This window comes from Glycine max, chromosome 12 (genome assembly GCF_000004515.6).
Source record: "Glycine max cultivar Williams 82 chromosome 12, Glycine_max_v4.0, whole genome shotgun sequence".
Classification (NCBI taxonomy): Eukaryota; Viridiplantae; Streptophyta; class Magnoliopsida; order Fabales; family Fabaceae; genus Glycine; species Glycine max.
In genome coordinates, this window is record NC_038248.2 from 34,807,210 (window position 1) to 34,820,463 (window position 13,254).

Sequence of the window (13,254 nt, forward strand, 5' to 3'; positions counted from 1 at the left end):
TGATTTTAAAGATACATAGTGGACCACTTATAAATTCTTAAACTTTGCTCAAATCAACTACTTTATATTCATATATGTATTGCCTTTAATCCATAAAATTAATGACAAATAATTTTTTTTATCCCCACATAAATTATTAAGCACAACAAAAATTAATCATGCACTACTAAACGTGCAACGTTGATTAATGCCCATCGTTAAAAAATCTTATTACTTTTAATACTAATTCGTTCATTTTAAGTAACACAAATTAGTTGTGTTTTGCCACTAACATGCATTGATAAAAAAAATATTATAATCAACCGCAGCTCACACTAATATTTTAAAACATTGATATATATATATATATATATATATATATATATATATATATATATATATATATATATAGTTAAACAATCAACTAATTTTGTAAAAAAACTTTTGATTATTCATGAAAAAAATTTCCTCTAAAATTATATATTTAGAATATGTATAATTGCTTTGCTGAGACCATTAATGTTGAATATATGTTTTGCCAAATACATAATTATGATGATTTTTTGTGATACATTTTTTCCCTGCATTTTTATAAATATCAATATTGGTTGTGACATTCAGCAACAAAAAAAAAAAAAAACACTTCGACTGCCTGCACCACCAAAGATACATTCATGATGATTCAGATGACTCTCTACGTCCAATCTTCTGAGCCAGCATTTAATGCTCTACAATTCCCAAATTCATTCATATGCCACCAGCTACATGTTTTCACCAACCACTGCATCAATCTGACACTTCTTCTCCAAACAACGTTTCTTCTTCGGCCATCCACTCCTCCTTCATTTTCGAAAAAACCAATACTTAGACGACTGCCAGCATGAGTTTAGACTCATCATCCAGTTCAAGCGAGACAACCATGAGTTCAGACTCATCATCTATTTTAAGCAAGGCAAGTCTAAAATTATTTACAATATATATTCAAATTCCGTTAACTATATTTTACTTTGTTTTCTTAAAATTTTAAGTGTAAATATGGTACTGTGATGAAACTCATCATCCAGATTCCCAGAGTTGTGTGTTTCTTTTGTCAATACATACTTAAGTTTTCTTTCTCTCCTGCTATTCTGTTCTATACATCAAACCAAAACTTCTTCGTTAGTTAATCTTTTCAATGCATGCACGGATACATTTTGACTGATTGATATTATCAACTTTGACTTTAGAATTAAACAATGAACAACATATGAATAAACACTGAAAATTTAGTTTTGTTATACTTTGACTGCTAGACAACAAATAGGGAATTATTTTTTGTGTTTCTTCTGTTTATTGATATTAATATGCAATATAGTACTATAAAATTGGTTCTAATTTGCAATATGCCACTGATGGATAGTAATTAGATAGAATATACACCTACTAGAATCCCTAACATGAAATCCACATTGCATTATTTTTTTATAATTTATTAATAACTCATATTGAAGAACTGATATAGCCATATATAAATTAATTAGAGTTCCCTTTCGTTTAGGGCAAAAATGAATTTAATTTATCTAAACTATAAATTTGAGACTAATCAATTTATGTTTTTTTATCACCGAATAAAAAGGCTATATTGACCAAAGGGAACAAAATTGAGTCCCGACCCGCTTCATCCTAGGTATTGTTTTTGAGGGATTTGTCCTGTTAGGTGTAACTTATGATTTTGACCATCATGTTGCTTGACTTCCACATTTGGATCTATATTGATTTGTCATCTTAATAAATAATTGCACATTGTAATTCTAGACCAAAACTTTTTACTTGCAGCACAAATCATGTGATAGAAGTATGACAAAACTAGATATATTGTCTCGACTGAAGTTCCTGCTTCATACCTATAATATGCAGAATAGGAATAACGAGAGTTTTAGGAGAATAAAAAATGGCAGTGTGCAAAAGTTCATACAATAGTTCATCACTCTATGAATAACATGATAACAGAAATATTGGCTGGACTGAAGTTCCTACTTCACACTACCAGCATAAAAAACTATTCTCAAACCAATCACTAACTTAATTTAACCATTAACTGATCTACGAAGTATTAGTTGCCTAGGATGGCTTCTATTAGAAAAGAAAATAATTGTTCCTACTCTATTTTATCATATGAGAAATCTAACATGTAACCAAACCAAAAAACAGACATAGTGCAACAAATTTTAAGATTGCTGCTCTGTCCCAAACTAAAATAATCCCAAAACTTTGGCATAATTTTTCTATTCTGATTCTTAAACCTGCATTCCAACTGAATGCCACTTCATCCCAGCAGCCTGTGTACATCTCAATCTTTAATTGCAAAATACACTTTATAAAACATGCTAACTTAACCATGACTATCACTCTCAACATTTGATTGAAAATATTATGAGGGTATTTACAATAGTATGAATACTACTAAACTTTGGTATTTCTAAAATTTGGGCGTATTTGCTTATAGTCATGACATGATACATTCATTGATTTTATTATATTGTTGTCATTGTCCAGATATTTTTAAATATTATCTTTAAGTACCATATTTTATCTTATTTTTTTCATTCTATCTCACTGCAGATTCAATATCTGGTTAACAAAAAACCATTAATCATGCAGTTCACAACACCATTCCACAATGATATGGTAATCTTATATGCCCACTCTTTGGTTTTTTTTGTTCTTTCATTCATGCAATTTCATTTTCTTTTTCTTACTATGTTTTTTTGCAGGACACCATAGTGGTGCCTTCTTCTTACCACCAACAATGTGCACCAAAATACCCTGACTTTGTCCATTTCAGATATGATGGAATAACATACCAAATCAGACTAAGACAACATCAACAAAAAGTATACTTTGCTAGGGGACTAAACCAGTTCAGAAAAGATTTAGCAATTTATGAATCTGTCATCATTCACTTCTTGGCATGTGACAACAAATCCATATTCGACCTTCATTTCTCTCCCTCACTAGAGCACCAGACTTGCGGAAGACCATGACTGATCTCAAGAGAGCATATTTGGACAACTGAAATCACCCAGTCGATGCTTGGTGCACCCCAACTGTCGGTAACCATCAAAAGTTGTTCTTTGTTCCTTATACAAATTTCTGTTTATATATAAGACTGCTTTTTTTTTCATTGCAGAGACTTCCAAATTGTGTCATTACACATGTTAATGCCTGCAGCCAACACATGACGATCCTTAGAAAATTTGGACCTCCACTGCAGTGGAATGTTGTGCTCCTTGACATTGGAATTGGCCACAGATATGTTGTACAACCATGTTATCAATTCCTTGTCGACAATGATTTCTCCCACGGCGATGAGGTCTCCTTCTATTACAGACATAAGGATAAAATATGGGAAATTATCATCCGTCGCAGTAAACACTGGGATGATAGTGACACTGAATAAATTTGGAACATTTAAATTGGTACTTCTTGATAATAGTGTTTATCTTTCTTGCTTTTCTGAACAATTTGTCTACTATGTAAATATATTATCAATGTTTAATCTATTTTAATTTGCACATTAGTTTTCATTTTATTTCTGCTTTGCAAAACAAATAAACATACATGCAAAAAAATTTGCAAACGACCCATGCGTACGCACGGGTTACAGACTAGTTTTTATAAAAAGACCAAGCTAAATTTCTAACTTTATTTTACAAAAGCTAAAATTTTAATTTGATTTTTATAAAAGGGACCACGAGGAGTATTTAATTTTATTAACTTTATTTTTTAAAAAAAATTCTTATAATTTTCCTTCATTCAAACTTATATAAAAAATAAAAATAAAAGTTATAAAAAAAATAGAATTTCAATGAAATAGATACTTTGGGATGATACACTACTGGACAAAACACTTTCTTCATCAGTTAAAAGACACATTCGATGTCTGTTATTAATTATTGTCATAAGCGTCGTAGAAAGTAAAGACTTTTTAAGACGGTTCTATAAAAAATTATCTTAGAAAAATGTATCCTTCTAAGACAGTTTTTAGCTAAAAATCGTCTTAGAATGGTAGACATTCTAAGATGATTTTTTAGATAACCGTCTTGAAATGTATTTTTTTAAAAAAAATTAAAATATTTTGAGGATTTTAAGATAATTTTTCAGAGAATCGTCTCAGAATGTATTTTTAAAAAAAAAATTAAAAAAATTTAACCATAATTGAACCACATGCATACCCTGAAATAACAAAACTCAAAAGAGGATTTCATAAATAAAGTATATATGTATTATGATGTTAACCATATAAATGGAGACAAATTAAGATAGAATTTGATGATAAAAAATTATAAATATTTGGATAACGAAGTTGAGCCACAATCATGAGGGAACTTTTAAAACCAAACACAAAGGCACTTGTAATGGTTTCTCTTCTCTTATGGTTGTGTATAGTTTTTTATTATAATAACTTATCAAATGAAAAATAAATAGTAGAAAAGAAATAAGGGAGATGATAATCAATTTATATATATATATATATATATATATATATATATATATATATATATTTGGTCTTGTTGTAGATTTCTTCTATGATCTGACTTGTTATAAGTAATCCAATATATTATTACCACTGAAGCTAGTGACACAAGACACGGGGGAAGAAACAGGCACCATATGTGACCAAGATGCACGTGGTCATACAAATTGGCCCTTTGTGAAACTTGTTGCCTTATTACATCAAGAAATGAAACTCTAGAAGTAGTATTAAGAACATTACAATTTTCCATCTTTTTAGGCCCAAGTTTCTCTTCTGCTGTTGGCAGCAAAATACTGAATGAATATTCAGGTGATGCTTCCTTTAACTAATTCTGCTGTGGGGGCAACACAGTTGAATCAGTTTTTAAAATAATTAATTCAAAAACAAAATTAACCAGAAACTATTATTACTTAAAGAAGCAAATAAACAACATACTTTTTTCTTTATATTGTCACTAGACATATTATGGTTAACTCCTAGAACATCATATGGGTTGTCTGCCTCAACTTCCATGATCATGGTTACTTGATTAACATTTCCTTATAGTTTGGTCCATAATTCATGAGATTTTTTTTACTAGAGTATGGGGAAGTTTTTTGTAAGAGGAAATCATATTCTACCATTAAATAACAATTGAAACCCGTTAAATAACATTTTTTTGGTGTGAATTTAGGTTATTTTTAGTTAGGAAGAACCAAGTACTAATTTTTCTAAGTTTGGACAATGCTATGTACAAAATTGTAAAAATAGTTATTTTTATATAAAAAAGTATATCGGTAATATTGTTAATTTTTTATATTGTTAAAAATATTTAAAATCAATTAAAATTTATAATAAGCAGCTTAATTTATTACTTCATCTAATATTTTTATAAAATCGATTAAGAAAAATAGTTAATTTATTTAGAAGAATTACATTTGTCTTAAATTTATGTATTTTTCCAAAATGACCTCTAATATTAATGACACATATTTTAAATTTATTTAGATGTTTTTATTAGTTTTAACTCATTTAGTTTCCCCCATTATTATATATTTATTATTTTAATTTTTATTGACTATGCATGTGAATAGTCAAATTATATTTTCAAATTGCTTTTTATTTTATACTAGGTAAAGTTAGACTACCAAAAAGAGCCTAAGACATTAATGTATTTCATTTACCATTTACCAAACTCGGCAAATTGACTCATGTGTCTTTATGAAAAAATAATAAATACGCAGGATGCGTTTTATACTTAATCTTATAAAAAGATTTAAGCCAAACTTTGAACTTAGGTCTTAAATAAAGGACCAAAAGGAGTGTATTACTATAAAAAACACATATCAATTAAATATGAACTTATTTATTAATAAGATAAGAATAAAAGATGTATTTATTTTCTAACACAACAATAACTTTGAATTTTAGGTTTCTTTACGGTGTTATAAATTATTTATCATCTAAGAAATTTAACATTATTTTCACTCTAAAGAAATTATTTATTATACTTAAAATTTTAATAAAGCATTTATAATAATTTAAAATAATTAAATTAATTAATTTAGAATTATTAATTAACCCCAACTACTATTAATTTAAAAAAAGTATTTATATCATTTTTAAAAAATTTAAAATCTCAATATATATATAAACCATTTACAACATATTTTAACCAATTGAAACTAATATTTTTAAATTTAATTAAGGAATTCTTACTATTCTCATTTTTAAGAAAGTGTTCATAATATTTTTAAAGGTTTACTCTCTCTATCCTATTTTATATGATGTTTAAAAGAAAATATTTCAAATTATTTGTCATTATACAAAGTCAGTGAAATGTTAAATAATTTTTTCATGAATTATCTTAGTGGAAGTAGTTGTTACTACATAAATGAGAGAAATTTTTTTAATTAATTAAAGAGATAAATGATATATTAAAAATTTACATAATATTTTTTATGAAATTCAAAATATTAATTGAATTTCTTAATGCATATGTCAAAATCTTAAATATCATATAAGATAACATTACTTAAAAACGACTATATTCTACTAAAAAATGAAATAGGTTGAATGCTCTTGAAAATTCTTGTTTCTTGATTTCTCTCAATAATATCTCTCTTGATTAAAAAATTCAGTATTTGAATTGATGTCCTTTAATGAAATAAATGGAGTAAATTTTAAGAAATTAAAGCATTTATAATATTTTTAAATAATTAAAATTAGTTGAGTTGAAATTACTCATTTAGCCCTACTTAATTTCAACAAAGAATATACAATAATTTTTAACAACTTTCAAATAATTAAAATTACTAATAAATTTGAATTTAATTATTCAATTCTCAAATATTCCCAAGAAAACATTTATAGCATTTTCAAAAGTAAAATTTTAAGGAAGCATTTACGTTAATAGTTATATAGCATCAAATTCATAATTAGAAGGATAAGTTTATAATTAAGATATACTTTCAAAAACCAAATGATACATATTTTTATATATCACAATAACATAAATGCAATGCATCATTTTTGTTGTTGTTGTGATATTGTGATTATCACCACGGACTTTCATTGCACACTTCACTTTAATTCCAAGCTCAAGTGAGTGAGTGATTATTACTATAAGTTTGGATGGGGGAATTAAGTCCGGTTAAGTATTTTAACCAGGATATTAAAATGTTTTCCTATAATGTAATATGTTTTGATAGAATATTTTAAAAGTAATTGAAATGTTATCATTTTTTAAAGTATTTTAATATACTAACTACTTAAAGAAAGAATTTCAAATTCTCAACAAAAATAAAGAAATTAAAACTCCTCACTCATGAAACACTACAGTTCTTGCACTCTTCATAGTTCTCTCTCTCCCTCTCAACACATTTTGGTGTCACTTGTGAATGTGCTATCACTTGCTCTAGAATCACGGCCTCCATCGACAAATAGATTCTTCTTTGTTCATCACAATCTTTTCTTTCTCCCACTGATAGGTTTCTCTCTCTCATCTCTATGTATTTCTTTTCTCAAGTTTATGTTTCATTAATTTTGATTTCATTTTTGTGGCTACAAGATTCGTTTGATTTTATTGATTTATGTTTTATTTTTTATTTCATTTTTGTGACTACAAAAAATTTAAATTAAGACAATTAAAATGTTGTGTATTTAAATTTTCTAAAAAAATCCTCCATCCAAACATAACATTAAGATGTTTGTTTAGGGTTAAATTCACTCATGGATCATAACTTTGATTCAGAAGCTGGTGTGAAAATATACTGATATTTGACTTAAAAAACACAGTTGCATGTGTTGAGAGGAATGAAACTAATTAACATGCTGGTGTGGAAATATACTCCTCTCTGTAGTCTGTATTGACCTGCAGGTCCTTCGCTTAAGCATGCAAGGCATGGCCAATAGTAGTATTTATTTCATAAAGATCACAGATAAATAAAAAACTAAGACAAACTAGTAGCACAAAATTATGGTTTAGACAAAAGTTTATTATGATAATTATTTATTCATTACTCTTGTGAGCATACTTGACATTTAGACAAAAGCTGAAAACATACATGACATTTTTTATTACTGTTGATGCAGTTGCTAAGCAATTTTTTATTTTAAGCTCATGATTTTTGCATTATCAACTGTCTTAAACGTGTGCGGTGTGCTTCAATTTCCTTCGCGATCTTTATAGAGTTTCACCGGGCGACCGTTTCTTGGTTGTATCGGTCTAGCATTCTCAAATGTTTCCTGCCAGATCAATAAAGAAAAGTGATTAATATATATGATAATGTTCAATCAGGGTTTCAGTTAGGTAAAAAGTTTCTTAAAAAAATTAAAAGCACCAACAAAACCATATCATATAATTTGAGAAGCGTTATACTCTAATTATGATTCTGAGTTAATAAATTTTGATAAGTTTCTGATGAAAAATAGCATTATTTATATTTAGCTGCTTTTTTTTCATAAACACAAAATGTGATATTGAATCCAAACTTTAATCATAAAGTAGCCATTTTCCCGCAATATACGTGGGCTGTTAAATTTTTTATTCATAACTAATAAATATGCGTTATTTTAATTAAAAATATTATTTTTTATTTATATTATAAGCCCTCCATGATTCAATATTACTTTTTGATAAACTTCAATCCAATATTTAACTTCAAAATTATATCTCCTAACACTTTCGTCAAATCCTCTTCCTTCATTTGCCCCTTTTTACTGCTTCAAATTTCAAAATAATAGTAATGTGTTATGAAAAAAAATAGTATTTTTTGGTATCGATGAACAATATAGTATAATTGATAACTCGAATAATGTTGATATTTAAATAGAGTAAAATATATGTTTATCAGAAAACTTCCTAAATCCTAATATGTATAGATATGGATAATTGAGACTTTGAGAGGTTGCACCTTTTTAATGAAAATTTAATTGAAACCATCAATTGAAAATTAAGATTTTAACAATAATGTGATTTATGCATTGACTGTGGACTTGTGGTAATATAAATGATTTCGGTAATGAGAAATGTTTAATATGCATGATGTATAACTTACATCACCAGCACCATTAACGGCTGCTCGAAGCAACTTGATTTGTTCCCTTGAAGCTGTTCTACCCTGAACACAAGAGTTAATAAGTGAGAGTCTATATATTAAAAGGATAATAAAATAATAACTACAATTATATTCCTTCCGTCTCAAAAATAATTATCCTCATAGATTTTTTACACAGATAAATAAATAAATAATAATAATTTTATAAAATTAACTTTATATCATTGTTAATTCAGATTATATATGCATGTTATTCATTATTAACATTATAAGAGAAATAGATGGACAAAAAATTAACATCATATTAAAATTTTAAAATGATAATTATTTTAAAATCTTTTAAACCACAGTTGTAATGGTACGAATAAAATAATAACTTCATAAAACAGGTTTAATCATTCGTAATAGAATAAATTTTCAACAACATAAAAATGAAAATGAATTACTATTAAAGCTTTAACTTTGTATCAAATTTAAACTCTATTTTTATTTATTTTTAAAAATGCATGTCAAAGTTAAATTAATGGAAACTTTTATAAATATAATATATATACAATATATATTATGGATGACGTTAATTTTGAATCCAAAAAAAAAAAAAAAAACGAACCTCTTTAATGAAAACGGTCCAAAGAACATCTTCACTGCAAGGAGGAACTGTGAGAGAACCATTATATCTAAAATACTTCTGGCCTGTTATCCCTGCTACGTCCTCTGGGTCAACAATACCTAGTGCTCTTGTCCTGGTCTGGTTTTCGGCCATCAACTGTAAATCATCTTCTATCTAGAAATTCAACAAAAGAGTGAATTACTTTAACTACATAAAAATAAATTCCCCCCTTTCTAGTTGTTAAATATTATTACACCAAAAGTCCCCCTATTTTATAAATACATTTTAGTTATATTCTCTATTATTGTAAATTCTCAAATAACAAAAGTTTTAGAATAACATCAGAGTAACATAAAAAGGACAAATTAGAAAATAAATTGTTGTTTCATATTCAGAATAAAAAATATTACTTTAAATAATTTGTAATAAAAATTAATAGATACTTAATTATATCAACTATTAACAGATAGAATAAAATAATTCAATTAAGGATTAAATGGTAAAAAAATAAAATTAACAGATGGAAACTTAAATTACTAATCATTAATTTTCATATGATTAATATTTTACTAAATTCTGTATTATAATATTTTTTTAATAATCCTTTTACTAAATTCAAAGAAAATTTTTGAATTTAAACATTTCATATTTATGAAGCAAGAGGAAATTTAAGTAGCTTTTATAAACAAAATAAATTTTGTGTAAAAAATGTAAAATAGAAAGGGAGGTTGAAATAATTTTCTCCAAATTAACAAACATATATGCAGACAGTATCAACATTTGTGAATCATATTATTCATTACACAAATAAACAGAAACAAGGCACAGCACAAATCTCCTTGCTTTACCTTTGATATAAACTCATCATCTGGCCTCCCAAACTTATATAGAACTCCAGTCACTGCAAGTCTTCCGGCTGAACTTATATGCACCATGTGTAACTCTAGATCATACCTACAATTTGAGTATTGGAATTTTTAATGCACATATGTGTGTGTATATATATAATGGGTTTCTTTTGTATATGTGATAAGTGAACAAAAAATAGAGCACCTTATGCCGTTGATTCTGTGTTCAGAGGGAGAATGCCAATGACCTTGTGCGAGTTGGTATTGTGTTCCGTTAATTGTAATATGCCCTGCATTCTCAGTCCAATTTACCTGTATTGTGCAAATAAACAAATCAAAGACTTAGAATCAATTAAAAGTAAATAATATGGATTGTAGTAGTTAAGTACTCTTAAGTTTTTATATGTGTATTAACATATATATATATATATATATATATATATATATATATATATATATATATATATATATATATATATATATATATATATATATGATACATTATTATAAATACGATGATGAGTATGTTCATAGATGCGTGCCACCATGTAATCATATTATGAAACTTGTTGATTATTGAAACTAACTCTAATAGCTATTGAGATCACCATGTATGTTGGACCTCCCGTCTTAATTAATATTATGAATAAAATTTACTATTTTAAAATCATTAAAAGATAGAAATACTTTCGTTTGATTTAATTTGAAAATCTAAATTATACTTAAAACTCATGATAAAACAATGAATTTGAGATCAACAATCATGGTCCTTATGATAATTGTCTTATGACAATGAACATAAGAAATTAGTTTGAGTCCGGTACACAAAAACATTAAATTTAAGCTCATAAATACTTTAGTTTGCTTACCATTATGTCATGTTCGCTACTAATAAGGGTGGCATTGGCGGGTTGATAATTCCTTTGAATCCCCGAGATAAACTCTACATCAGCACTAAGTTTTTGCAGGTTGATAGGGGATTGGTTTTTTCCATTTTTACACAACTGCCACTGGGGATTATTTCCCCAGTTAAGTGGCCCATTAGGGCTTGAAAGGTCATAATTAAACTCCGCTGCACTTGAGGAAGAAATATTAATGAACAGATTTTAACTAAAACAAACAACAAGAACTTTTACTTTAATGTTAGTTCAAATACACAAAAAAGTTAACTCATTTTTTTTTATAAAAAAAGTGAACACTTGTTTAAATTATCATTGAAATAAAAATCTGTCAACCTTTCAATTTTTTTCTCAATAAAATGTTTCCAAACTAATAGTTTTTCAAAAGCTAATTAATCTACAAACACTAATACTTTATTGGTGTTTTGTTTCTTGTCCAGCACACCAGTGAGAAAGAGAAGTTACAATATTAAGCTTTTGCAAACGTTTGAAAATTCATTGAGAAAGGATAAAGTACGTTTGAGATATAAAAATTATAACTATTCAGTTCTAAGAATCAAATAAAATATGTAGAAAAAAAATTGCATTCGAAATGTGAAACCTAATATACAAGACATCTGTAAAATGGAAAGAACTCGGATTATGAAACTAACACAACTATATCCAAATGCGCTATATAATTTGTTTGCCAAATTATTACTTATATATGAAGTTAGCATGCAAAACAAGAGGAAAAAAGTGTGAATATAAAAATCTTTATGTTGTATAAGAAAAAATTCATATAAAAAATGATTAATTCTTTTTTAACTAACTGTAATCTTGTTGCTCATATTTTACATATTTCTCACCACACATTGCCGGCGGAAAGAGCAAAACAATCACTATGAAAAAACTGTAAGCAAAGAGTTGGATAGCCATGGCACGTTCCATTTTGTTTGCTCGCTGGTTTAGAAGCTTTTGTGTAATTGTATATGGAGTGAGGTGTGAGGAATATTGGCTCGTGTATCTATCCTTTATAGAGGTTAAATTTTGAAAAGTCAAATTAAGTGAAAATATATATAGCATATAGGACATGAACATGCTTTAACATTCTTTAGTTGACTTTTAAAAGTTAAAAGCAGCCTTGTGTATATATAGACAATTTATTAAGTTAATTTTGTAAAAGTTTAAATACATTTTTGTTTTTTAATATATATTTTTTGTCCTAGGAATGTATTATTTTTTTTATTCTTGATATATGTAGAATATTTGTTTTTAATTTCTATCAAATATCAGGAACTAAAATAAATAAATAGATAGATATATTACTAAAACAAAAAGACAAAGAAAAAAATTACAGAGATCATTTTAAAAATATTGTTATAAGAACTAAAACAAAAAATATTATATATTACATTGAACAAAAATATATTTAATTTTTTTATAAAAAGAAAATAGCATTATTATTTAGCGGTTAAATACTTTTTTTTTTTACATTAATAAGCACTATATGTGTAACAAAGACAATACAGTTTATTTTTTTACCATATAATTAATGTTAAATATTTATTGACTTTAACTAATAATGACTAAATTTTCATTCATAAATTAAAATTTAAACTTGAAATATTGTTTAAGAATCCTATCTTAGTTTGATATGTATTTAGTTACAAACTATTATTAGTTTGAATATATTTGTATTCAAGAAATCATTTTGCATTACATCATTAAACAAGTTCCAAAAGATGATTTTATTAGCAATTTTATATAAAAAAAATGGTATGGAAAAACTCTTTATTAACCGCTTTGTAAGTAAATGGCTAAAGAAATAGACATTTCTTTGTTTCTTTTAATGAAACCGCTAAGAATTGGTTTTTTTAGTATT

General features: G+C 26.6%; 1 protein-coding gene across 1 annotated transcript; it reads right to left on the reverse strand.

Annotated features, from left to right (window-relative positions):
• Positions 1 to 7,959: 7,959 nt before the first annotated feature.
• Positions 7,960 to 12,617, reverse strand: LOC102660002 (alpha carbonic anhydrase 7). The gene is made up of 7 exons (XM_041007178.1): positions 12,239 to 12,617; positions 11,361 to 11,563; positions 10,697 to 10,803; positions 10,492 to 10,597; positions 9,644 to 9,817; positions 9,034 to 9,096; positions 7,960 to 8,221 (listed from the first exon to the last, which is right to left on the reverse strand). Exons 1-7 carry the CDS (start codon positions 12,468 to 12,470, stop codon positions 8,141 to 8,143), a joined length of 966 nt encoding a protein of 321 aa, XP_040863112.1. The 5' UTR covers positions 12,471 to 12,617; the 3' UTR covers positions 7,960 to 8,140.
• Between the last annotated feature and the right edge of the window lie 637 nt (positions 12,618 to 13,254).

Coding starts and splice junctions, on each gene's coding strand:
- LOC102660002 (XM_041007178.1), bottom strand. CDS start 12,470: ATGTTCATGTCCTATATGCTATATATATTTTCACTTAATTTGACTTTT. Junction 10,804..11,360: donor GTAGCGAACATGACATAATG/GTAAGCAAACTA, acceptor TGCACAATACAG/GTAAATTGGACTGAGAATGC. Junction 9,097..9,643: donor GGACCGTTTTCATTAAAGAG/GTTCGTTTTTTT, acceptor TCTTGTGTTCAG/GGTAGAACAGCTTCAAGGGA.